This window comes from Tigriopus californicus, chromosome 6, assembly GCF_007210705.1.
Source record: "Tigriopus californicus strain San Diego chromosome 6, Tcal_SD_v2.1, whole genome shotgun sequence".
Taxonomy (NCBI): Eukaryota; Metazoa; Arthropoda; class Copepoda; order Harpacticoida; family Harpacticidae; genus Tigriopus; species Tigriopus californicus.
In genome coordinates this window covers 15,035,364-15,062,733 of record NC_081445.1, presented here as the reverse complement: position 1 = coordinate 15,062,733, position 27,370 = coordinate 15,035,364, and the positions used below count along the sequence as shown (strand labels likewise).

The 27,370-nt window shown below is 42.6% G+C and overlaps 4 protein-coding genes and 1 long non-coding RNA gene across 5 annotated transcripts; 2 read left to right on the top strand and 3 right to left on the bottom strand.

Annotated features, from left to right (window-relative positions):
- Positions 1-290: 290 nt before the first annotated feature.
- LOC131882541 (zonadhesin-like) lies at positions 291-3,506 on the bottom strand. Its single transcript, XM_059229716.1, has one exon. It carries the CDS (start codon positions 2,557-2,559, stop codon positions 529-531), a length of 2,031 nt encoding a protein of 676 aa, XP_059085699.1. The 5' UTR covers positions 2,560-3,506; the 3' UTR covers positions 291-528.
- Positions 3,507-7,745: 4,239 nt separating this feature from the next.
- On the bottom strand, positions 7,746-12,960 carry LOC131882330 (carbonic anhydrase-like). The gene is made up of 8 exons (XM_059229444.1): positions 12,851-12,960; positions 12,670-12,780; positions 10,413-10,515; positions 9,477-9,644; positions 9,010-9,243; positions 8,422-8,534; positions 8,213-8,352; positions 7,746-8,051 (listed from the first exon to the last, which is right to left on the bottom strand). The coding sequence occupies exons 2-8, from the start codon at positions 12,670-12,672 to the stop codon at positions 7,760-7,762; spliced, it is 1,053 nt and encodes a 350-aa protein (XP_059085427.1). The 5' UTR covers positions 12,673-12,780; positions 12,851-12,960; the 3' UTR covers positions 7,746-7,759.
- A 144-nt stretch (positions 12,961-13,104) lies between these two features.
- Positions 13,105-18,928, top strand: LOC131882329 (uncharacterized). The gene is made up of 3 exons (XM_059229443.1): positions 13,105-13,330; positions 16,030-16,114; positions 16,170-18,928. The coding sequence occupies exons 1-3, from the start codon at positions 13,120-13,122 to the stop codon at positions 18,784-18,786; spliced, it is 2,913 nt and encodes a 970-aa protein (XP_059085426.1). The 5' UTR covers positions 13,105-13,119; the 3' UTR covers positions 18,787-18,928.
- A 103-nt stretch (positions 18,929-19,031) lies between these two features.
- LOC131882331 (uncharacterized) lies at positions 19,032-20,454 on the bottom strand. Its single transcript, XR_009373478.1, has 2 exons — positions 20,267-20,454; positions 19,032-19,294 (listed from the first exon to the last, which is right to left on the bottom strand). It is a non-coding gene; the product is annotated as an uncharacterized LOC131882331 (long non-coding RNA).
- A 3,380-nt stretch (positions 20,455-23,834) lies between these two features.
- Positions 23,835-25,987, top strand: LOC131881741 (uncharacterized). Its single transcript, XM_059228690.1, has 5 exons — positions 23,835-24,033; positions 24,706-25,037; positions 25,110-25,308; positions 25,367-25,551; positions 25,726-25,987. Exons 1-5 carry the CDS (start codon positions 23,971-23,973, stop codon positions 25,871-25,873), a joined length of 927 nt encoding a protein of 308 aa, XP_059084673.1. The 5' UTR covers positions 23,835-23,970; the 3' UTR covers positions 25,874-25,987.
- Positions 25,988-27,370: the final 1,383 nt, after the last annotated feature.

Below are 27,370 nucleotides of genomic sequence, written 5' to 3'. Positions count from 1 at the left end.
CATCCTCTAAGTCAAATTTTTGATCAAAATACTTAACCAACTCAACATTCAAGGGCTAGCCAGATCCGCCAACTGTGCTTTGTTGGTCGATCAAGTAATACATGAAAATAAAAATGAAGTAAAATTTCTTTCTCGTCTTCAACTGCTGGGAATTCCATTCCCAGTAGCAGTAAGGAAGTCCGCAAAAAAAGGATGTGAGATAAAAAATGTGCTTTGTCGGCCTGCGAAAATGGGAACGGTCCCTGCTTCGAGGATTCACGTCCCTAGCCTTACTTTTTGAAGCTTTAAGATCCTCTTGAGTCATCGTGTATTTCAGGATAAGGAATCTCTGTATAAATATGACCAACTGGTTGTGGAAAATGCATTGAATAAAAAGTGGCTGCGTTTTTCAACGTCACAGCTTCATTTTGAGACTTTCCCACATCTCATTAAAACGCGAGTAATGCCCAGAAAACATGGCAACATAGTTCTCATACGAAGTATATGATCAAATATGGCCCATTTGGATTCGAACCAATATCATCGTTGTTATTCCTCCTCCGGCATGACCACAAACACGCGCTCTTGGCGCGGCTCCCGAGTGTCCACCAAGACCACCTCATTGTTATCCACTAATCGGGACGCTATGGCCTCAGCTTCTCGTTGAACCATCAGCAAGGATGCTTGAGAGAAGGACTTGCCCGCCAACGTCTCAGCCACACATTGATAAGTGCCCACGTCTCGGATCTTGGGCGAAATGAACAGAAGATTGCCATTGGTGAGACTCTCCCGGTAGATCTGGTTGACCGGGTCGTTTTCTCTGAGAAAGTGTCCATTGCGAGTCCACGAGTACTTGACCTCATCTCCGGTTTGAGATTCGGCCTCGCAGATCAGGACGAATGGCTCTCCCACCGTGAAGAATTGAATCATAGCGGGTTGAGAGGTGATCCGAGGACGAAGATTCTCTTCGATAGGGCTAGGGTTGGAGGGCTCTTCCTCCTCTTCCTCCTCTTCGATCACGATTGGCTGAGCATCGGGGATGGTTGGTTCGTCATTGATGGGTTCACTGGCATCGCTTACCTCGGTGGAAACTTCTTCACCTTCCTCTACTAAGTCAGGAATCTCCACCTCTTGGTCAACAAGAGCTCTGAAAGTTGTGGCTTGGGTGAGCTCCATAAGGGCTTCAGAGGTGGTGGTTGTGACCTCTGGCTCCTCAATACTGGCATCAGTACTAGGGAGTACCTCATCAGTCAACTCAATCGGAGAGTCGGAGTTGACACTGATTTCTTCGCTCTCCTCAATGGATAGTTCAGAATTGGTTGTGGTAACCTCAAGCTCCTCGTCAGTGACGCCATTGAGGGTTTGAGTCACTTCTTCGATCTCCCCAATGGATTGTTCAATACTGATTGTGGTTACCTCGACCTCCTGGTCATTGGCATCACTGGATGATTGAGTTACTTCTTCGGTCTCCTCAATGGAGGATTCGGAATTTGAGGGGGTAACTTCGATCTCCTCGTCGTTGGAGGCAGAGGATAGAGTTACATCTTCTAGCTCCTCCTGAATGACAACAGGGTCCGAGGTAGTGGCCTCAATTTCAATTTCTGCAGGTTGCTCCGTGATTACAACCAGCTCCTGATCAGCAACCGTGCTAGTGGTAGTAGCGTCAATTTCGGGTTGAATGGTCGTACCATCTTCCTGCAATTGCTTGCCATTCCTAACCCTTTCGGCAAAGTCTTGAACAGATGGCACAATCTTTCCAATGGCTCTGGGTTGGGCTGCAGGGAATTTGGGTCTAAGATTCTCGGGGATGGTGTCTTCCTCATTCGAGGTTGAGTCATCGCTCTCGAGGTCATTTGACGGCTCTTCAATGGATTCACTGACTTCATCCTCAATCGGTTCGCCTTCAGGAACAGCCTCTTCGAGAGACTCATCTTCTACGATCTCAGTCTGTGTAGATGAGTGGGCCGTGTTGGCTGTGTCGTTTAAATGAGCGTTTATTTGTACAGGAGTCGAGGTGGTGCCTTCATCGGCTTCGATTGTAGTGGAGTCACCATTAAACAAAGGCTCCACAGTAGTGGCAAGCTCTTCTTCCTCATCAACATGAGCATTCTTTTCAGTAGCGACCGGGTCCACATTTTCCAAAGAAGTTATCTCAGGAACGGATGGGGCTAGAGTCGTCAAAACACCTTCAGGGGCAATGTCGGAGACTCTGATAGTCTCTTCCTCATCGGTCGCAAGAGCTGACGCCTCAGAAGTCGAGCTTTCCAAGATTGTCGTCTCTTCGATCTCAAGACCTTCAGTAGTCGAGGCCAAGTCTTCTGGAGTTTCAGTGGTCTCGGACTCCAGTTGAACCTCTTGCACGGAACCAATGCCATTCACTTGCAGGACGTTGACATCATCCACCACACGAATGGAACTAGTCTGAATCGTCAAAGAGGGTAATTTCACGTTGATCTCGCCATTGGTGGTGATCTCAACGATCTCTTCTGGAGCGTTGGTCGTGACATCCTGGGATTGGCATGAGGCGAGGATCAGCGAAATCCAAAGGATGATACTACATTGGACTTGGACAAACTTCATGATGAGCACAACACAATATACACCCGCACACTTCTGAACTTCTCGCACCTCCTCAGGCCCCAAAATGATTATGGTGACTAACTCAAGGTGCTACGGTACTCTGTCTAACGTTGGTTTGTGCCGTCGGATCTGGCTTGTTGATCCGTGTGTTGCTTACTTGCTTCTTGGACGAATAGATAGATATTTGGTGGGTCGGTGGTCGGTCGGTGGTGGGTTGTCGGTGGGTCGGTCGATGAACGAAGTGCTCTCTCATATTTCATGGCCAATGGCAAAAGGATGGGCGAAAGAACTCGATTCGAGCTCTCTTGGCACCTCTGCTTATTTATTCGGCCATTCCAGTCGAAGTCGGAGTCGAAGTTAAAGTCAGTGTCGAAGTCGCCGTTGATCGTTGGTCGTTGGTTGTTAATGTTGGTGGTTGGTTGGTTGGTTGGTTGGTTGGTCGGGGTGGCAACCCGCGAGTCAATAACTAACGAGCTAACTCACTCACTTATCCACCTACTAGCCACTACTGTACACACATGCCTCTGGATGTCGGTAGTGAGTAACAGAGCACCATGTGAATCTGGTAGCTATTGACGAAGTTGGTGGTGGCCAATGCACCTTCCTCATCAAGTCTCCGAATTTTTGGCTAACTGTGTCTTGGGTTGTCTGCCGAGGGTTTATCTACATTGTGACCCCGACGATGATAAATCAATGCCTCTCCCCGTCGTTTTGGGATGGTGAAGTCATGTTGGTAATCCATCTTGATCACCACTAAGATGAGCTCATTTCTAGCGGAGGATGTCAACGATGTGCCAAAATTTGAGATGAGAAACAGGCACGCGGTTCATCCGGTATTTATTGAATTGGCATTCACCTTCCTGTTTGACCATGGCCAACAAACCAACCAAGTTTGACGTCACCCAACTCCCACTAATCAATAGGGCTCCTTTATTTGCCTACAATATCAGGTGTACGTATATTCAACAAATACAACCTCCGCAATCATTAATTCCGGATTGATTCACTTCCAGCCGCCGCCTGGATAAAAGTTCGATTGGGACATTCGTCATATTGACTTTTTTCTGAGAACTGGTTTGCTAGTTCCTTTTCTGTAGAATTGGTCACAACCACATGAGGCATACCGGATTTCCCAACCAATCGCCGAATTGACCTGGACCTCTTTTCCCAGTGTGTATTTGGAGCCATAATTGGAGGATTCCTTGAACCGTGGTTAACGGATCTCAGAACTTGATGTTTCAAGATAATCACATCACCACCTCACACAAATCATGGAAGGAAATAATAGTTGGCATAATACATCAAAGAATCGAAAACTATAGCTAAGAAGTGGGCGATTTGATGTGATGGGCTGAGATTAAAACGAATTGTTGTTTCAGGATCAGAAATCGAGTTATCCAAATCATGGCTCATATCAATTCAGGTCACCACAAACTGATGGTTGGTTGTTTCTCATCTTGACTTAAAAGGTACTGTGAACGTATGGAATTTATGATTCATTTAGTCGAAACAAAAAAAAATATCATTTTAGCAAGAATTTTTGCACAATGTATATGAGACAATTTTTAGCCTTTCATTTTGAAATCAGGCGCAATATCCAAATATCCAAAAATACCAATATGAGATATGAGAGTGTGCATGCCTTTAACACTAAAGAATAGTTTCAGAGGCATTTGTAGTATAGCTTTGGTCATGTTTATTGCAATAACCCTGGTTGTAATTGAAAAAAATTGCGGAGATTTTTTTGCACATTTTGGTGTTGAATAGTGTCAATATTTTAGTGTATTTCTTTTTGCGATGATAATCGTGTTGGTTGAAAAAAAAATCATTTACCAAGTAATTATGTCAGTGGAGGAATTTCGGTGATCTTTGGGCATTTTCCTTGTGTGTTGGAAATACCGAAAAGATGTACGTAAATCATGTTTTTATAATAATCCGTTGAGGGTTCACTTTTCGTTACAAACACCTTTTTGAAAGAATTAATCAATTGAGCATGCCATACATACCACTCATCCTGTCCCTTGGCCAAATCTGGAAGGGGCTCATTTTCAGTCCGGAAAAGAAATCGGAGTCAACCGCATATCAACAGTTGTAGTACTTCTCGGAAAAAGGGCGTTGGATGGTCGTGTTAAAACACATGGGATACGCGTTAGTACGTCAATGTCATGTAATTGAGTTCCTGCGTATTTTTGGGAGCCCACACCTGGAGTCGCTCAAAAAAACGCAACTGGACGATCTTCCATTTTTTGGCACTCCAACGAGACATCACCAACAGCAACCAAACTGAGACTCGTACGGACGTACTGGTCTAAAGAACGGGAATATTGGTGCCAGGGGTGGATTTGGGGATTTGTGGGTTTGCGTGGTGGACTGATATGTTTTGTTTGTTGCACTTTGTGGCATTATTTCCCAGGCCGGAGGTTCCACCACCGTTCAAATACGTAGTACTAGTGTGCATTCGTACCTATCTACTCGTACTTCTACTCATCCCAACTCAGTTGAGGGCGTGTAGGAAATTCTGAATCTGCTCAGAACTTGACGAGGCCCAATGGCTCTTAAGACACTCCATCAAGAGGTCATAATTGCTTTGAATTGTAGGTTTGAGTTGTAATATTTTGAATAGGCCTTGATAAATGGAGGGAGGGCTTGTGGATTTAAAAGTAGATCGTGTCTAGAGCTTCTTGACGCATAAGTAAGACCAATAAATCCACTCTCACCTTCAAACTGGTTGGAGAGATCCGAGAGTTTCGTAGTAAGCATTGAACGATTTATAATGGAAAACTATTGTTTGAGAGCAAACTTGGCTTTCCGTGCAACCATTACGAGCCAAATTTAGCAACCAAAATTCTGAACATGATACTATGCCATAGCTGTCAGTAGAAATGCGAGCAAATAGTAACGTCAAATGAAATCACTCTTTTCAATAACTCATTTTGCCTAACCGATTGATATTGGAATTTAGACTTTTAGTCCAAATTGGAGGGATCAAGTAATTTGATGACACGGAATGTTTATTGCAAAGAATCATATTTTCCTCCCTTTACACAGTTTTATGAAGTATGCTCAATTCGAATTCAACCAAACCTAATCGTAGAAAACTAGTTATTTTGGATTGCAAGCATGTTCTTAACTCGGTCAAATTTTACTGATCATTTCTCAGGGGTTTTTTTTTGCACTTTCTTCTGGTTTGCAAAGCTCGTCACAACCAATCTCAATAATTTTGAGGCAAATATCGAAGTGCAGTCCGGATACTTTTATTTTACTATTAATCCGACAAAGGGGCCAGCTAACTAACTCTCCAGAACATCTTTTTGGTCACAGTTCTTGGACTCCCTTCTTATCTTGAGATCACGATACCAATGGGTTATAACTTTTCATTTTAATACCAAAGCAAAAAAAAAATGTCTGCAAATTTCATTCCATGGACGGGTGAACCTCTCAATTTGCTCATTGTCTTATAAGTTAAGTTTTTGTGTAACATGTTTCAATCTGTCATTTATGTCGATACCAGTTGGTCGGTCCAAAACCACTCCTCCCTACTTGACCGATCGAGTTCAGAGCAGTCAAGACGGGAGAATGACCGAGACCTAACTAGTACATACTGTAGGTACTGAAATAGAGCAGGTACAGTTAGCGTCAGTATTCAAGGTCAGATTGGACAATAACTGGTTTCCATGTCGAATGCGGGCATTTTTTGTGATTCAACTTACCTTGCGACTGGGATGCTGGTTGTCGGGTTGTTGTTGGTTGTTGTTGGTTGGTCGGTTGATGAGTTGGATTGAACGAAGTCTGTGACCGCAAGCTCTCCGAAAGTGTGCGTACCCAGGTGCATAAAGCATCCACATACATATGTACTGTACGTATGCTTAGATACGGCCACAGATGTACATACGCGTACAATGCATATCTACCCTCCATTGAGCCCGATAGCCTCAGGTTCAAAAGTCTCAATTGATGAGTCAGACAGAACTTGTTCGTTCGTTTGTTGGCTTAGTGGGAGACTGATCTTTTTTATCCATGGCCCCGTGCTGTTGGCGCCCAAATTGGTAGTGGGGATTTTCCATTTTCATGTTGAGCTCATTTGATAATGGGAACCATTTCAAGAGGATATGAATGGTCTTGCTTGCTTGAGATATTTACAGAAACCGTTTTCCCATCAGCCCACTCAGAGGTGTTTAAGAACTACTCCAACGCTTATCTCCGATTATGACTGCCAATGATTTCCAGTAACTTCCATTCCAGAAAACGAATTGTCTTCTAGGATGGAATATGTAACTTTTTGATGAACGTCATTTTCTTTTCATGAGGTTTAAGTAAGAGGCATGTTCGCGAAACCTTCATGCAATATATCATGCAATCAAGTTGATGGGAAGAGAACACTGAGGGGTTGCCTAAACTTCTCTTTCAATGTTCTCGTATTTCAGTACTACAGCTCTAAAGTGAAATGGCTACCAATACTCTTAAAAATATGATTTGTGCACATATCCAACCCCTTGACAATGCTCTGATAATATTGAAGAGTGAAATTCCATTGATTTTTATATTCTTATTTTTCAAAGTACAATAAGTGGATGGACACAACGCCACGATCGGCAGCCTAACCCGAAATTTTCGTTGAGAAGACATCGTACTAGTAGGGAACAATCATCATCATGTAAGCCTGTGAATCTAGCAATCTGTCGCTCTAAAGAATGATAATTGTTCCATCTGGATTCCAGAGTGGGATGGAGAGGATGTTAAAGGATTAAGGAACGCTTTCTGAACCCATTGGATTTCCCTTCATTACTCAAAACCACTGTTGTTATTTTCACAGGGTGACCACATCAGGGATGCGACAATAATATTTAAGACAGTCGGAGGGATTACTTGTGTCGTCTCGACCCTCCCAGTTCAGTTTTAGAAACAGTTAGACGCTTATGGATATGGTCATAAAGTGAGTGGGAAAACAGCACAAAAAAATTACAAGGCTTGAGGAGCTTTCTTCACCAGGTTTTTGTATTTGCATTTGAAAGCTGAATAACCCGATGGAGTATGTAGTTTGTAGATTTCTGGTTTTAAATTGATATTTTTCTTCGATGAACTTGGAAATGTTTTTCACATACTATAGCTCCGAGCTGTGTTAAAGACTATCCTACTATTGCCCTCATCAAAGCCATTTGCGTGATCAAACAAACCAAATGAAAAGTTGGGTCGAGGGCATTTATTTGACGACAAAAATATTCGGGATTATGACCAAGATAGTGATCAGCAATCCTTCCAATGGGACTTGAAACAATGAGCCCCGGTTGTAAACAACCAGTCGTTGATAGATGGTCCGGTTGTTCACATCTTGAATAGGCCGAAAGTTGTCGCTAAGTTTGGTCCGATTTTCCGAATCTCGAAAAATCGCGTCAAAGCCGCTCATTTGCTTTAAGGTAATGGGAACGGGATCTCGGAGAATGGTCCATTGAACATTTTCGGTGCAAGGTGGACTGGTTAAAGATCCTGAATATCTGAGAGTGTGAGAGGAAAGTCACGCAACTTGGGAATATGATCCAACAAAACCTCTAGCTACCGCAGATGGACTTTTTTTTCAATTTAGTGTGACAAGCTAGACAAGTTTGAAACAATTGGAACGCTCAAACATACTGATAAAAAAGTGCACGTTCCTTACCTAAAAAATTCTCTGTGATATTTGGGTAGGAGATAAAACAAGGGCAATGGTTCATCCAGGATTACACTTGAGCCCACATGGCTCACGTTTGGCAGTTGATCCACCAAATCCTCCAATTTGTAATTGATATCCGATGACATCTGCGAAACCCGGATTTCTATATCAGTATTTAATTGGTTTATGGTTATTGGAAGATGTCGTCGCTTCACCTGGAAAAAGATGGCCAGTCCGGCCAGTCCATCCGGATATTCCAAGGCTGCCTTCATGGACTCATACTTGGCATTATAATGCAACAGCTGGACCTCCATGGGAAAACTAGTTCCTAAGCATAAATCAAGACAAAAGAGCTGTTTGGTGACTATGTAGGTGAATCCTGAGGTAAATATTTTTTTATCTATGAGTGTCAGCCCAAAATGTCTCCTTAATATGCTTCCCCGTACGAGAATGTATTGCCATTGGATGCCACTAAATTTGGAATATCTTTTTTTAAAATTCGAATGTACCTCTGCAGGATGTGAACAAAGCCTAAAACATGGTGACAAAAATCGTGTATCAACGTTCCGTGTTCAAAATGCCATCGAAGTGAAAGAAGTGTTAATTACTTTTTATCAAATATTATATTCTGCATCGCCGGGGGTTGGGAATTTATAGCCATAAATACTCCTTTCTTCCTTAGTTTGAACTTTCTGTCTGATTGCATCCTTGTCTCCTTGCTATAGAATATTACAGCATTCAAGGACGTGCCTCGCCGAGGCTGTTTTTTGCTCTATAAACATTTTTTGCCAATTCATGCCAACCTGATTTCAAATGTTCGGAGCCATGATTGCGCGAACTTCCCCAATGGAAGTGGGCTTGATAGAAGCGGAATGTCCCGTTGAGATGGGCGCCAGAAATGGTGGGAATGCGGCTATCGCAATCACATTGCCCTAAATCCAAGCGGAGCCCGTGGCCCGTGTTGGTCAGCCGCATCACGACCGGCGAAGACGCGTAGTTGTCAAATGATAAACCATCCATCTCCTGCCAAACATTTCCTACGGAGGATTGCAGAAGAGACCTTGAACTTTGTTGACGGGGTGAAAATGCTCTTGAGATTTATGGATCTCTACACAATTTGGTGGAGTGCAACACAACTAATCGATGTCTTGTTTTCCCAGCGACCGTTCAAATTCAATTTGTTTTCCCACGGACAATCAAGGATCCCAGTACATTTTTGAACCCAATTAGATGTGCAAGTTCTGTGGTGGTCAATCGAATTTGTTGTTACCTTGTCTTGGGATGTCGATGGGAGATTGCTGAAACCCTGAGGTACACTCTCCACTCCATTGGGAGCTCAAGGCCTCATTTTCGGTGCTGCTAAATTTTTTATATAACCATGAAGACGTTTGGGGTTTGAGCGGCTGGAATGCAAAAATGTCCTCCTCGAAGCAAGAATCTGTCAACAAAACCGAGAAATTCGAATAAAGTAAAAACACGTTTATTTGAGTTGACAGGAAAAGGTTCAATATTGAATTGAAATGGACTCAAACAGATGCATATCAGAATGTAATCTTTCCTTCTTTTTTTGACGGTGTTCAGGCTTTAACCACTTCTTTCGTTATGTGTCAAAAATGAGAAATTGTTAAGAGAAAGACTTGAAATAATAATTCCAATCTTGGATGTCTTCCATGCGTAGGAGTAGTCCACCAATTTCACCCAACATGGTAAGATTAGACGGGGGTATGTATAACACTATATGAAATTATATCCCAGGATTTGCCTAGCTTTAGCCTGAGGTATGATTTAACGAATGAGTCTATAACCATCATTATGTATTAATGGTCTCGAATTCAACATCAAACGATTATCTAAAGTGTTTCATTCACATTTTCACTACATGATTTTGGATTCACATCTTGAACGAAATGATTAGTTGTGGTCACACTTCATCATTAAACATCCGCTGTTCTGACTCTTGGACATTTTCGCTTAATGGTTCCCTATTTACCTATATCCAGAAGATCCCAGGATATAAAAGATTACTAAATAATCACTCTCAATAACCACCAACAAACCTGCAAGACCCTCCCCCAAGTGACAAAGTTCTTGTTCGGTTTTAATCAATCAATCAAAAAGAAACAAAACTAGCCATGAAAAGCATATACGCTAGTGTACGAAGCACTGGTAATGTCATCTACGTAGAATCAGACATTTTTGCTTTTACCTGATACATCGTTGACTTGGGATTGATCGGTCAAGGGTGCCCAATGAAGGATAACCAAAATGAATAGACCTGGAATCGCCGTGAGGAATGTCATTGGAAGCTCCTGAAATGGCAACGAGAGGACTGGATTGGAACTGGGAACCAGATGAGTTGGCACGAGACTCCTCCGAGATCCTCTTGGTTGTCATGGAGAATAATCCTTGGATGGCGTGAGGCTCGACTTGAAGAACACGAACGAATCTCTCTCTATCTGTCTCTCTCTTTCCGACCGATCAGAGGCATCATGGTTCTATGGAACCAATAATTAGATTCGTTTCAGGCTCCATAGAGACTGACTTTGATAGTCTTCTGATGTGTCTTTTAGTGTGTGCTTTGGATTGATTTTGTCACCCCAATCAAAAACACGGAACACGGATGGATGTGAAGCCAAGCAGTACGAGTTCGAAGCATAATACTCTGGATTCCACTCCATCCAGTCATCGTGATTCTTTGAAATTGCTAATTTCTTTTCCTTCGCAAAGCATGTACGAGTACATGGAGGTTTCACACTCATTTGCCATTTTCAATCATTTGATATTTATGAATTAGGAGCATTGGAGTTTTTCTTTTTGGCCATCCGTGATTAGTAGAGGGCTAGTGATTAGGGTTGCGTTTATCCTATTATTGCAGTTTACGACAAGGTTGAAATAGTACATCGTTCAAGACTGAATCCGTACAAGATTTCTTGGTCAGAAGTACAATTCTATGAGCCTTCTTGGACTACTTGGCTACTTCTTTAACGTGGCGGATTTACATCCTTCAATTAGAACCTCGCCAGAGTGCCAAAAGCTAAAATGGAATAAAAATAAAATGGAAGCTATGCCGAGTGAAACCTCGAATTGGGCAGAACGTATTATGATTAATTGCTAAGCAATTCTTTATGGTTCTATCCCTCTAAAGTGGACATCTGAATTGAGGACATAGTTGACAAATAGTTGACAAGGGTAGGGTTCTTTTTGAGGGGTTATGGGTCCCCCCACATCTTCATTCAAAAATATTTGTTCTCATCTTGTCTCATTGCATTTGCATTTAATTGCTCGATTCGAGCGGCCTTATTTAGGATGCAATTCTCCCAAAGGCGTTCAGTTTCAAATTGCTAGCGATGCCCACCAATTGTGAAAATTAGTTATAATTTTACAATTTGATACATTTCGAACATGTCCGTGAAAAAGCAAACGCCAAAAAAATCCGTCCTTTTTCTCACACTTGGTGACCTGAGGAATAAACTCAATGAGAGAGACCTTCAACTAACTTGTTAACTGTTAAAGGTATCCTTGACTCAATATTCTATTCCAAGAGCACGCACTGTTGTGGTTCAAAATGTTTTTTAAATTTTTGTTTTTTAAAATAAAAAAGTATGTATAAAATATAGGTACTTTTGTTACACTTGAACTAAAATAATACTATCTAAAGTGATACTGCATTTACTTATATATCTGCATTGCTAAAGATATGGCTAATTCGTTAGAACATACCCTGTAGAACGTCCATTTCCCTGCATGGGCTTACTCCATTATAATAAAAAAAATCATTGCGACTCTCGGTCATGTCAACTCGCAAAATAATAAAATTGTGTATGTAAATAACTTACATAAATATGGATGAAAATAAATGAAAGAAGAAAATAAAATGGTAAAAACGATAAAGCATTCGACTAGTGATATCACAGCAGAGATGACTAGAATTGGTTCAGTGCACATGAAAAAAGGGAAGAGGTGAGTTACGTTACAGATAGTACAAAGACAGGTAGATAAAGGTAAATGATGAAAATCTTGGTTATTGCAGTACAGTGGATGGGCCAGATTGAACAGATCCTTTGTCAACTCCCGTCGCTGATGGCATTTTTAAACGTGCATATGTATAAACTTGATTTTGTTGATAGTGTTAAATATCCCTCGTTGTCGTAAACTTCACATTTGCACTAATTACTAGTCGCACTGGTTTAACTTTTGGCCTGACTCGCCCAGTCTGGCAGAGGACTCGAGTCTTTTACTTGTCAGTCTTAGCAAGAAAACTCGTCTTGCGAAATTCTAAAAAATATTTTTTTTTCGAAAAATCGAGTAAAAGACTCGAGGGCAGTCGGACTCGAGTCCGGACTCGCCCCAGCACTACTAATTACATTGTGCCCAAACCACGAACTTCACTAACCCTCAGCAATCCATGATTTTAATGTCTTTTTGATTCAGCAAGCACATCAAACATGACTAAGGATACCTACCATCCGTCTATTCCCGTTGCTTAGCGTGGCTAGTCAAAATCCATGGGGATGGTGAAGGGTTTTGCTCGAGTCTTACCGTCCTCAGTAGTCCACGATTGCCATTTGCGATTTCTAACTTGGAAAAGCGTCAACCTCGATGGTCAAGCACACTATATCGAAGAACGTTTACCCACTCACTCACCCTCCACACACACTTACTCACACCATCCAGGGATGCTGTGGAGGATGGAGGAGAACGTGAGCCTCTCACTGGATTGGGATGACGCTCATGACGCCGATAATCATGATGATGGAAATGATCTTGAAACTGTGGTCTGGATTGAAAGTTCAGTCTAAAACCGAAGCCCCACCTGTTCACATCTGAGAGTGTGAGATCAAGAGCGACAACAATAAAGCTGACAAGTCAAGGGAGTTTCGACATCAAGACAATACAGAAAAGAAAACAGTGACATGAGGACAAGGTTCTCAGCCCTGCCCAGGGCTTCATTGGGATTGGGCCTTTTGTTGTGCTTCGGAGGCGGTGCTCGAGGAATCCAAGTGACTGACACGCCCAATCAACCCAAGGATGATCCAGGGTTCATCCCTGACTTCTTCAAGCGATTCCCAACCCTGCCTTTTAGTGAGAGAACCGTTCGATCCACTCAAGCTGGAAATCGCTTAGGTCAGTCTTTGTTTGGGTTCTTCTTGACCTTGTCATCCAATCTGAGTGACCTTTTGGCTGCTCCTCGATCATTAGCGTTAGTTGCATTGCGGGCAAACAGGAAAAAAAAACACTCCATTGCACGGATCAACAATTGCGGAATGATTGTCTAACCTTGGTTGGTAGAGTGCTGGATGGAGACGAGATTTTTTTGGCCAATTTTCTCTCGCATCAGCATTCCCTGAACTTGGTCACGATACGCACTCCTCGTATTGTGAGCGAAACAAGATCGTTCTCGATTGAGCTGCGAGTGCAATTTCAAGCCCTGAATGAATCGTGCATCAAATGGCATTGCCAAAAAATGCCATTTAGCCACCACCCTCGAAGGATTTTTTTCTTCCTTTTTAGCATTTCCGTTTTTTTCCCATTTAGCATTTCAGGCAGAGGTTCGACTTGAACGTATTTTGGCGGAAATTTGGAATCGTTTTTGCAAAATGTGGTGCATCAGTGCTATGATTTTTTTTTCTCCATTTTTGGCTCCCATTTGCTGTTTGCATATACTTTTAAAGTAACTAAAACTATGAGCAAATTGATCGGGAACCTTTATTGTATTTGGGATGCTTACCTTGCTTAGCCGTGCCTTAAAATCATCTCTGGTCAAAATTGCTTTTGTAAACATTTTAGGAGAAATCAATTTCATTTTACTTTTATTTGCAATCACGGAGGATCTTTGAAATTGTGCATGCAATGTTTTTAAACACAAAACTCCTTTGTCTTGTTCTTTGACTCGAAAATCTCACTATCTTGGTTAATGAGTGATTACTCTGATTGCTCAAGAAATACAATGGAAATAGGAAAAATGCACATTAAAATGCAAGTAAAAAATAAAATTAAAAAAATAGAAAACCCAAAAAGGCCGAGGATTTCAGCTGAACCTACTTTTTTGGCAAGCATCATTAACGGTATGAACGAGAAAAGAGCGATAAAAATGTAAAAGAACAACAAAAAAGGGTCATATTTCGTAAGTAGAGTGTGACTGTCAGTCAAAACACAAAAGGGTGTACTCGTACATAGGATGCTAGGTGACTAACCCCTTTATACGTGTTTTGAGCACTAATACGCTGTGTCAAGGAGAAATTTCGAACAATTTTGCCCCAGAACATAACACAACATTGAGGTTTAAGAAATGAATCAATTGAGCTTAGTTAAGAGGTAAGCATTTCATTGAAGATGATTTAGATTTCCCTACTGCTTGATATTTCGGCCATATACTGAACAAGTCAAAGTTACTTCTTGAAATCTGGTTTTGAAAGCTGAAGCGGCATGATCTTGAAAGTCGAGAAGAGAATGGGAAACAAAAAGAAACAAAAGTACTGGAATTGTCAAAAGAAAAAAATATGTTTTCCAACATTGCTTTAAATTCTTATAAAGAAAAAAGAAAGGATTCAGTGAAGAAAAAAAATCGACTTTTCGAGCTAAGAAGGTGAAAAAGGGGCAAATAAACGAAAAATGCAAATAACATAAAAAGGTTGGAAGGAAGTGCAAACATGCATTCGTTTGTTTTGAAGAGCCTTATTAATTGCGTATTGTTAGATCTTGAACGATTTGTTCTTGTACTAAACATACTGTGCCAGAAAAATTACTGTTAAGCTATGTTTTAATGGAATTAATTCATAGAAAATACGGACAATACAGTAAGCCAAGGCCATTGAAGTATAAAGGCCTAGAGGTCAATTTGAGAAATGCTTTGGTTCTCGCTCAATCAAAAATCGAGGGTAATACCGTGGCAAACAATGTCGCCTGTGTGTGTAAATGCAAATTGCAGTAATTGAAGGTAATTCTCAAACATAATTGTCTCCAATCATAAGTGGACAAAGTTTCCAAATTTGGCAAAAGGAAGGGAAAAATCAACTTTGCAACCCTATCTGTGCCTCAAGAACAATAGATCAAGGCTTAAATACTCAAAACTATCCAATGATTGTGACAGATAACATGTTAGAAAATATCAATTTGGAAGAAATCATATCTTTTACAATATGCCCTCGAAATTTCATCTCTTGGTAAAATTTTCCATTTCTGGAAGATTGCATACTACAACTCAAAGATGTCTCTTCAGTTTCCTTTTTGTAAAATTCTTCCAAATATAATTTCTCAACATTGTCGCCGTTTTCATAAGCAATTAATTTGAAATAGGAAACCGCAAATAAACCACTTTCCGTCGAAATCCGTCAGCAGCTTGGATTCTTCCTTCTTTCATGCATTCACGTGTATCCAGTATATCCAACTACTACAACACCAACTTTCGATGTGGTCAAGTTTTGTGGCACCGGATTGAATTGAATTGATTGTGTAACGGATTGTGTCATGGGAACTTGAACCTGGACAGCAACTTATTTGCCGCATCATGGTTGCTCAGTGCTAAAGGTGGAGTAAAATGTTAATGTCCGCCATCCGACCACCTTGGAGTGACCACGCAGTAAACGCATTGGCCATTTCCCAGCAAAGTCACAAGGCAATTAGGCTTCAACATAGACGTAATTGGATGCCTGCTTCATCTTAGTTGTCGAAGAACTAGTAACTTGGATTTTCTTAACGGCAAGTTGAGTGGCATTTGCGAGAAAAACGCTTCCCTACTTCACCATCCTCTGCCTTAATATGACCTCGAAAAGATATGAACATGAGTTGCAAGGCAATAACAAGAGATTTGCTTGCCATTCCAGGTCCCTCCGAGAGCTCAAAGTCATTCAATGAAGCCATGTCAAACTTTGCATCCAGCTCTTACCCTGAACCAACGCCAGCAATTAGGTAGCAAAACACCAAAAACTTTATGAGGAAAGTATTGAAGCAATGTCTTTTTCAGACCGTCCCCTAGAACCGAAGTTACAGCGCCCATGTCGCCAAGTAACAACCAAGGGAACACTTATCAGTCACCCCCTAAAATGGTGCGCATCACGCAACCAATGGTATTCCTACCCCGCTACCCCCACGAATCCAACTCTGAGCCAAAAATGATTCATCGCCAGAGTCTGAAGACAAATGATGTGAGCACGGGATTCGTGATATCATCCCCTTTCAAGGGTACCAAGTTTGGGGATGAAAGGGACCAGTTCAATCCATTTATGAGGCATGAAAGAAGCAGGTCTACCACAACTGCTGCCACTACCGCCACTATCACAACAACAATCCCCGTTTACATACGAAGCACCACATCGTCGGGTTATGTGGAGCCACAAGAGTCCAGGAACCTGCCGTCAGGAACCCCGTTGTACCGAGAGGCTCTCAATGGACGGGAAACTTATGGCTCTCCAACTCCATTAATAACCGTTCATGACCTGAAGACAGCGGACCCGTACTCAGCCCAAGAGCAAGAGCATAAGAACTTCCTGGATCAGGCTGAAAATGATATAATTAGTGGGAAAGGTCGACCTCATTTAGAATTCCCACCGTCACCCACCAAAGAGCCGCAATATGTTCCAAATTACTTTAAAGATCTACCAGATTATTCAGAGGAAGATGAGGAGAATGATGAGTTCGATGAAGGCCACAATGAAGAAGGGAGATTTAGAAGTGAACAAGACTACGATCAAGGCCCTAAAGATGCATTTGGAGATTTTAAATTTGCGGACACCAGACCTACTCAAGAACAGCCTCAGGAACTCGGCGATTTCACACAGTTTGGACCCACTCAATCTGAAGATGAAGGGGACATTGGTCCACTAAATTTTCACGCTGTTACAGAGAAGCCTTTTGGGGTAGGAGAACCAGACTTCATGGACTACGACGACAAAGACGTACAAAACCAAAAGAATCCTGGTGGAACGCAACCCTCTAGTCATGCCAACCATCTATTTGGGGATGTGTTTCCCGATTTTTCGGATGAAGGACCATTGGGCCACTCAGCAGGCAGCGGTAGTGGGAACGGAGATTATGGGGAGGACTACCATGGATACAATGGAGGGAACAATCAATATGATGGGGACTACCAAGGTAGCTTTAATCCAACCTCTCCGCCACATCCTACCAGCATTGCAGCGATTTTGAAAAGTCAAAACCAAGTCCCTCCTTTCCCTCCAAGTATAATACAAGGAGCCCCAGGGACAGGCCTTGGGCTTAACGGAGTAACACATTTGGGTCCCAGGCAACATGGGCACCAAGGCAAGGAGAGGCCAGAGGGGCCAAATGGCGCGGAATATGAAGATTCCGATCCAAATTCTGGGTTTGATGACGGAGACTACTATGAGAAAGCCCATGACGAGGCCGCCCAGGATTATGAGGACAATTTTGATTATGATACTCCTCCCTCAGTTCCTGAAATCAAGCAAGGTTTCAACCAAGGTAGACATCCAGGGCCAGGACAATTCAGAGACTTTCAAAGGGTGCGAAGGCGGAGACCATTCCATCACTATCAATTCAGAAATCAACCAAGTGGCCCAATTCCGAGGTTTAACCAGCAACAGATTGGTAACAAGTTCCGCTCCCGTCCCTTGTTTGATGTAACGCAGCTAGGATTTGGTAACATCAGGCCGAACCCAGCATACCCCGATCCCTTACCCATTTCTCTTCCCGTTGAGCAACTCCCCCAAGCAATCAGGGAACAACTAAATTCAGGGCCAGGATCCCACAGACATCCAAGTCCTCCGGGAATTGGATTGAATAATGATTACGCCAATGGAGAGGACCCAGAAAACACTGACAATGAGAATTTCCACGGTAATGAGGCAGACTTGAGTAATGATTTAAGCCTGTATGGACCTCAATTTGATGAGAGTCTATTGGATGACCCTAAGCTATACAATAAACCCAACAGCTATCAAGCCCAAGAGGGCCTTAGTCCTCAGTTCAGAGGTCTACCCAACCACTCCCCACCACGACACCCAGGCAGTCGAATTAAGGGCAGATTGGCCGGGCACAAACTCCGCCGACCAATTGTTCTTCGTCAAGCCCAAATTCGACTTCGACAAAAACAACGTGGCCCACACCTAATTCGTAATCGACGTCCCCGGCCACCCACTGGCAATGTACCAAATTATGATTACCACGAGGAGCAAGTCGAAGAGCAAGTAGGGTTTAACGACGAGTATTCAGATTACACCGATGGTCCAGAGTTGAGGGAATTGGCTAATCTGGGACCTTCTGCAAACGAATTTGACCTATCAGAAACAGGTTTTGCTGATCTCAGTGAGTTTGAAGACGAGGAGTCAGCTGATCGGCCGAGACAACCCGCACCTAGTCCTCAGGCAAGAGAAGTACCGCAATTTCCAGTACCGGATAGACCCAACCTCTTAACGCACTGGATTGCCGGAACCCCCACCCATATTCTGATCAAGGAGGGGAATGAACACAAACTTAAAAAGATCAAATGGAAGAAACACCCTCTGCCTGTTTTACGCCATGGACCCCCTCAATATGTGCCAAGTGAGGCCCTTCGCCGTGGGATCAAAATTGCCCCACGTCAAATTCAGCCTCAAGTCCAATGAATAATGCATAAATGCCCGTGGGGTCGTGGTCAATTAACATACCATTAATATTACTCCAAATTGGAATGTGATTGGGATCTGAAGCTCGAATTGCTTTCAGGTAAAGCTACAGTGCGTAGAAAAATAAAGTTTTGCTTGATTAGATTTCTGCACAATTCATTGCCAAGGTTGGCATCACTGACTCACCTTTCCGCAGGTAGTTGTGCTTCAGAAGGACATTACTTTTACCACTCAATGAGCAACGGTTATTTGTTACAAGGTCATTTATTAACATTGCTCTTTACATTGATCACATACTTCTATACCATGGAAGCAGATTTTGTCGCAGCCAGTTATTCCATCTTTGCAGTATTGACAAAGGTCAGGATCGTCGACCAAAGCACACAGCGGGCAAAAAGAGCAACTTTGTTTGCAGTATTGTTGCGGGTTCTCCTCTCGCCAAAGTTGCTGGCACTTCTCTTGACATACTTCACAATCAACTTCCACGGCCACAACAGGTTCCTTCAAACTGAGAAAGAGAGTTCAAACTAAGGTGCCAGCCCAGCAAAAGGATGGACATCAAATCGGGGGTTTATGCGAACATTTCCTATTTTCAATTTCAATCACAATATTATGTGCTAGGAAGTTGATTTTGGGTTTATTTTGAGCTCAATAATTGCAAATCAATAATGAAGCTTTTTTAATATTTTGTGCATATTGAAAATATCAAATTACTATAATGCAATTCTCAAACTGCTTTCGGCTTTGGATCCATTTTGCGACTAAACGGCCAAGGTAGGCAGGCTTCCCTTTGGTATGTTAGGTGAGGTTTAATTGTATTAGCAATGATTTTTCAAGTTGTTTTGAAAATTCGGTAAGTCAAGCGTAACAAAACTATCGCAAATTTAATGAATGATCCTTTTTTCACACACAATTGGCCTCCAACTGACGACAAATATATCGATATCAATAGATTTTAAAAAATTCTTGGCGGTGCCATGGGCCATGAACCACTGGAATATGGTCTTGGATGCTTTGGCTTAGAATTAACGTTATAGAAGAGAGTGAATGTACAGAGCTGATGTATGCATATTTTCCAGTGGCATCTTACGCTAAAGTTTTGAACGTTGCAGTATATTTTTTGATCGCATAAACTCAGACGAAGGATTTTGTTCAAGTGCTCTATGGTATAGATTCAATTTCGGAAGTAAACTCGTAGACTTGGAGCCCAAAGTCAGACACACCCTTAGTAAGTAAGAAATTGCACATTGAAAGAAGACACTCCAGGCAGAGAAGAACTTTAAAATTGAATTCGCTTTTCTTAAACAATGGAATTTTGCCTCTTTCGATCTTAAAACTTCTGCTCGGTAACAAAAAACCAGCTCTTGGGACGGCAAACTTATTCAACTACAACGAAGATACAATTAATGACAGAAGTTAGATTTTCCGACAATACACTCGTATTATATTGATCGAAAACTTTAACCCTATGGGGGCTTACCTTAAGTCAGTAACGATAGAGGGGTCGCTGATGATGCTCTGAGCGATCATCAAAACAATCCACGCCACCATCTCCATGTCACCTTACTTAACGGATTGACTGAATCCAATGAATTGAACATCTGACTCAATCGTTGAATGAATGACCAAGACATGCCAAGTATAACCCGAGTTTCAATGACTTGCAATCTCAGCAAATCGTTAATGAGCCTCATCAAAACGAGGATGAATAGATCATATAGCCTTCCACATCATTCGCCATTCTCCAACATGGCATATTATTTTCTATCTAATTTTTTTTTTAGTTAGGTCAAGCATTTTGTTTGAAAGGGCAAGGCAGAGGCATATCTGTCCTTTGTTCATTGTTGATCAATATCTTATCCTCCCTTAGTGACATACATGATGTCAAGTCGGGTGTGCCTCAGGGCTCCATTTAAAAGTCCATCCTTGCAAGATATTCACTGCCCTGCTTCAGAAGCTCGTTAGTAATAAAGTCAGTATCTCTTGTTAGGCTGAAACATGGCATTATCTATTTCATGTCATGAAACGAGTTCATTCGCATATATTGCATATTTCGTGTTTCCATTCATATTTTGGGTTTTTGGCGAGAGCAATTTTTTTTTTGGTTTGGTTTTTCACGGACTTTTCTTACCGCTACAGGGAATGTAATCCCCAGTACTATGAAAATGAAAGGTTATAATTCGTCTATTTATTACCTTTCAATCTTTATATAATACTTGGGCCACCATCGAATTTGAGTTGGCAGACTGAGCTAGTCCTTGAATCCCCATATCCCCATTCGCAAAGGCAAGGGAAAGAACCCTGCCGACCCTGCTTTTCTTACCGACCCATCTCCGTTCTCCCCGCCATGTCGAAGATACTTGAGGCCATAGTCAAGGATGACTTGGAGACACATCTTGCAGAAGTGAATGCCTTACCACGTAGGCAATATGGATTTAGGCCTGGTAGATCCGCAACTACTGCACGGCTACTGCTCAGACTGAGTGGATTAGGGGAAAACAAGAAGGCGACGTCGTTGGAGTGGTGGCCTTTGATATATCGTCTGCTTTTGACACGGTTGAAAAGGCCCAACTCCTCCCTAAGCTTGAAGCTGTTGAGATTGGGAGCTCAGCGTTGACCTGGTTCCAATCTTACTTGTCTGACGGAAGACAGTGTGTGGACTGGAATGGCACCAAGTCCAGGTTCAAAAATGTGAAATTTGGGGTACGGCAGGCTTCAATCTTGGGCCCCATCCTTTCTTTACTTGGTCCTGGTTGCCGACATGCCTGATTATATTGGCCTCAGTGGGGGCGAGACCGTTGGATATGCTGATGACATTGCCATCTGGGCAGTTGCCAGTTGTACAAGTCCTCCTGAATGAGCGGGCGGAGAGGCCTTTTCCCACTTTGCCAATCGGAACAGCCTTGTCCTAAACGCAGCAAAGACATAACTTATGGTTTGCAGTCGCATCAAGTCCAGGGTGCGTGACGCCTTTAATATATTGGTGAATGGTTTAATTGTTGGGGTGGCAAGGGAGATCAAGCTTTTAGATGTTAGGCAAATTTCGGGTGAAACGGAAACCTTCATTGGGCGCCCTGGCTAAATAACATAACAGAGTTGTCAGAGCTGTCTTTCTCTGCCAATTTTTCGAGGATACTTTTTAGGTTGACCTAGACCCCTCTAGGTTGGCCTAGGGGCCCTGAATGCAGAGACCCGCGAAGTTGAGTATCCGTCATCAAATTCGAGCAATCTGATTGGCTGCCAATTGTCAACGAACATGGGCTTTGTTTGGAAACCTTCTCAACAGGGAATCAGTTGGGAAACTTTTTAGTTCATCTGATCGCTTATTACTTTTTCGAAGTGGAGCTACTTGTCAAACCTCGCGCGTCTCTGACCAGGGTCTCTAGGTTGACCAGGTCTGTCGTGTTTGTTTCGTACAACTGGTTCCAAACCATTTCCTCATACTTAAAGCTCATAGCTCTGAACCTCAATGCTCACTAGGAGGTTGTGCCCAAACAACTCAAATTTCATTGCATCATAATGATCTCATGTAGAGGGCTAGTCATAAGAAACGACACTCAAAATATTTCTCAGATTTTTTGGCTCCTTCGCGACTGCCTGATGTGTGTGCGATGGGGATCGGCTTTGAACACATTCAGTTGCGTGATTCTCAAAATCAAGTTCCGAATTCAGGGAGCCAGTGAGTTCATGGCTCGTTTGTCTGCTTTGGTTGAAACTGAGTAATGCAAGAGAAGTCGATCAGCCCGATTCCCTGCTGCCCAACTACCAAAATGTGTTCAAAGTGAAGTCTCAAGTGGCTGGGTTGGAGTGACTTTTCTCTGACAAGCCCTCTAGTCTCATGTTTGTCCTTTTTTTGGCGGACATCCTTACCGCTACTGGGAGTGTGATCCCCAGCACTTCAAGGCGGAAAAACTTATTTATTTTACTTCATTGCGTATGCATGGATTAGTTGATCCACCTTTCAGTACTTCAATCACTCAGGTCCATTTCGTCCCAGACTAGAAGAGAACGACAGTGAGTTCAGCGCATTACAGTGGTTGAATTTTGAACATGTATATGAATCCCGGATCTGGACTTCTTTTTTAAAAAAATTGCCAGCACCCAAAAAACGAAAACTTAATCCATCCATTTCCCGCCTTTTCAACGGGCTTAAGCACTCCTTAATGTCCATAATGAGTAAATGTCGCACTAAAGGTGGGATTTAACATTAGGGAAAGGATTAAAACGAAGAAAGACAGAAATGTAAACATTAATGTATATACGGTTTTGTTATCCAAGACAAGCCATTTTACAAGCTTGACAAGTTTTGGCGCATCTTCAGTAAGTTATTCTGATCTATATTGAACTGAAGTCAACGTTGTGAGGTGCTTTAACCATTGTTGGTCTCAACCTTTTTGCTCGCATTAGCTACACGATTTGCCCAGCAAATTGAGCAACAAGTCGGAACTGTAGAGATCTATGAATATCATGGAGTTCAATAACAAATGGGCGGATTATGACCATTCACTTTTAAACTAATTGGTATCACATTCCTAGTAGTAGTTTCAAAAAAGCTCGCCAACGAGCCAAACTCATTACGGGTCTAGGCACTTTCCTTTCCTTCCGAGGCACGTCCTTTGAGACGCAGTAAACATATTCGGTTTTATAATGACATCGTCAGTTAAATTTCCCGCTTCGCCGGGCGGAAAGTTTCATAACATTCCCCTGGCTCGTCCAGCCGGAACTGCCGAAATATGGTCAACATTAGCTCAGCCTAAATCTTACCTAACCACCGACTCCATTTAAAGACGGATCAGGGTGACCGACCAGCCATACTTTCGCTCCATTAGGCCGAATAAATATGGCATCATTTAATCATTTCCCAAAGTCAACTTCAGACTAAATCATGATACGTAGGTTGCCAATGTCCCATTATTTGTGTTTGAGTAGGCATTGGATATCTATGATCCTGGGCGAGGCCCCTATTTTAACAAATCAAAGCAGACGTAGATGCTGGCTGGTGAAGAGTGTCCACGTAACTTGGCAGCGATTATCCAAGGATTGTGTAGTACTACTCGTCCACAGATACAGACAGAGTTCTACTTGCTCAGAGTCAACTGAAGTGATCCTCGCAGCCTTCAGATTGCAAGAGGTCTGAAAGTAACCTGGTTTGATCCCAGAAACCTACATCAACAACACAACGAGATGTCTGGCGTGAAAAGTGTCCAATTCCTGCGTTCGTCTGTTCAGCCATGGCTGCAAATCTCAGTGAGTAAAACATCCAGCTTGATGTCCATTCTGCTTGTAAAATGTTGGAGGCAGGGATCTTGGAAGCAGAGGTGGGCATCGTCAATCCATAAGGGAAATGCTTGTCACATTGCATAAACATAATGTCCTTCAGTAATGGAATTGTCACCTGGACTCGCCTGAAAATGTCAATTTGTGGGGATTACACTCTCAAAAGTGATGAGGACTTGTAAATGCTCTCAGTTATTTTCTTTCATTTGGCACTCTCAAAATCAAGAATAATCTAAAGCCTCAAGGCAATAAGAAGTTCTACAGCAGAATCACCATTTTTCGTCCTCATGTAGACGGTACGGGTGATTCCATGATGACGACAGTTTGGTATGGTGGAGACTGATTAACCAAGGATAAATGAACTAAGAGCAAATAGTCAACTTTTGGATCAATTCAAGCCGCTATACATTGACTAGGAGTGCTAGTGTTATAATTAATTAGTTTTAAATTAATTTTGACATGCGTCTTTTCGATTGACCAATCATAGATAAAAAAAATTTCCACTTCACAAGCTCAATGTGATCTATTTTTAGCAGAACTGTTACAATTTCTTACCAAGCAAAATCATTTTTGATGCCAATTTGGAGATATCTCATCAAGGTTATTTCTGCCCACATAAAACCTGCCGTCTTGCTCTTCTAGAGCCGCACTTTGACCCAAAGTGGTTCCAGCTCCTCAGCCGCTCCCGCCGCTCAGGCTAGTAGCTCGAGCGAGCCCTCAGCGACAGGTCTGCGCTCGGCTCAGACCAAGACCTTTTCCATCTATCGATGGAATCCTGACAAGGCCGGAGATAAGCCCACCATGCAGAACTATGAGGTGGACTTGAATGCCTGCGGGCCCATGGTCCTGGACGCTCTCATCAAAATCAAGAACGAGATGGACCCGTCCTTGACCTTCCGCCGCTCTTGCCGAGAGGGAATCTGCGGATCGTGCGCCATGAATATTGGTGGCGTCAACACCTTGGCCTGTATCAGGTAAGCGGATAAATGTGCCAACTACCTTGACCGGGCGGGTTGATCAAGTGGATGGGGGTATTTTTGTTTTAGTAAGATCGACACCTCGGGCAAGACCACCAAAATCTACCCCTTGCCTCATATGTACGTGGTCAAGGATTTGGTGCCCGACATGAACCATTTCTATGAGCAATACCGCTCCATTCAACCTTGGCTCCAACGTAAAGACGAAAGTTCCTTGGGCGGTGGCGACAAGCAACTCCTCCAATCCACTGAAGATCGGGCCAAACTGGTAAGATTCCTCGTTCAAGTCATTGTGAAGGATCATTTGGTATTGGCTTGCATTGTAGGACGGCCTGTATGAGTGCATCCTGTGCGCTTGTTGTTCGACTTCTTGTCCCTCCTATTGGTGGAATGGTGACCGCTATTTGGGCCCCGCTGTCTTGATGCAGGCCTACCGGTGGATTATTGACTCTCGAGACCAAACGACCGAGGCCAGATTAGACAAGCTCAAGGATCCTTTCTCCGTGTACAGGTCAGTGTCAGATTCTTGATTTTATTTGACGAGGTTTGGTTACTGAACAAAGTTCAAAGCGCAACCTCGGAGCTTTTCTCCCTACCCAACCTAGTCAAAATGTATTCAAACTTCCTTTCAATCCCATTTGTGCTTTGCAATGCCTTGTTAACAAGGTTCATGTCCATTTTTCAGATGCCACACCATCATGAACTGCACGAAGACCTGTCCCAAGGGCTTAAATCCCGGCCGAGCTATTGCTGAAATTAAGAAGCTGTTGGCTGGCATTGCCCAGAAAGGTGAACCCGGACTTGAAGGAACAGCTACCATCACCAGGGCCTGATGGGAAAGCGAAAAAAGAACCTGACGAAAGAAAAATTATAGCTTATGCTTAGTAATTGATTCAGTATCTTGGGTGTTACCTTGAAGCTTATGGAAATATACACTTTTACGTTGATCCCTTTTGAGGAAGCGCGGTGGAAACGTTTTCGACTACCTTTATGTTATTGTCGGAAATCGTTTATGGAAAATGCCAATTCGGCAGTTTGAAGCACAACGCTAGAAAATAACCAGTTTATGGCACGAATGCGCCAGACTCCATTAGTCTGGTAGAGGAATTCGATCGAATCTATTCTTGGGTTGCCGAGAGTACCAGGGACTTGAACGGAATGAAATTCCACCCATTGGAGAATCCAGGCTAGTTAGAACAATGAAGTAAACACCTCGTCTTTCTCGGGCTCTTTCATTGTTCAATTTGCTGCCCTCTAATATTCGTGCGCTTAGAGAGTGAGTATGTAGGTGACGATCGACTAGCAGGTTTGAAGTCAGACTTGGACTGGTTATAATTCCTGATCAACACTGTATTCAAGGGCTAGCCTGATCCGTCAACTCTAATTCGTTGGTCGATCAGACAAAGGTTAATGTAAAGTGAAATAAAATGATTAGTGTTTCCCTCTTGAACTACTGGGAATTCCATAAAAAATCAAAACAAAAAAACAAAAAAACGTTATTTCTTGATCGACTGGCTTCAAACATCTTAAGACTTAACTTTATGCAATAAAACTTTAGGCGAATTACCACTCGAAACGTTGTGGCTACGTCATCAAACGTTCACGGCAAAGATAAACCGTTTCATCAAGCGGATATTATTTCAAAAAACTATGATCATGCTTTCGTCCATTTATTCCAGTTTCATCCAATATCTCCCTTATTCCTTACAAACATCCTGACAAAAGGGTTCAACAAGACCTCATAAATCCCAGAATCAACAATGCACACAAGGTTATTATGCTATTGAGCCATTGAATTTGAAATGAGGTGCTCGTGGCAGAAGACATTTGAACACATTCGTCTTGGATTAGGTCCATGTTTCGAATTGTCTCCTCAATGGAATTGCTCCACTCAAACCGGAATCCACAAGACCTCTGATGGCTCGAATTCGGATAAAGCGCCAACCTATCCTGTAGACATGGTTCCTTCTCACAACGATACATCATCAATTTGCCCAGAAACGCATTTATCGGTGGCGACACTACGCGCGTTTTGCACATCAGCTGATTGCCGCACACGCCGCAATATTGAACAGTTTTGGGGCTCTCCTGCGCCATCAAGATCCCATTGAGATCCGTATGGTAAGGACAAACGATCTCATCCATGGCCACCGAGTCATCCACCTCTTCCTCATCGGTCTCACAGGGTAAAGCATCCATGTGCGTGAGATTGAAAGCTCCGCCGGCAACCTTGGGCACTTCAATCCCGCAAAACGATTCCTGGGATCGGCACAGTTCCACGAAGTACTGACTAGGCACATTACCCCGCGTCGAGCAGGACTTTTTATAAG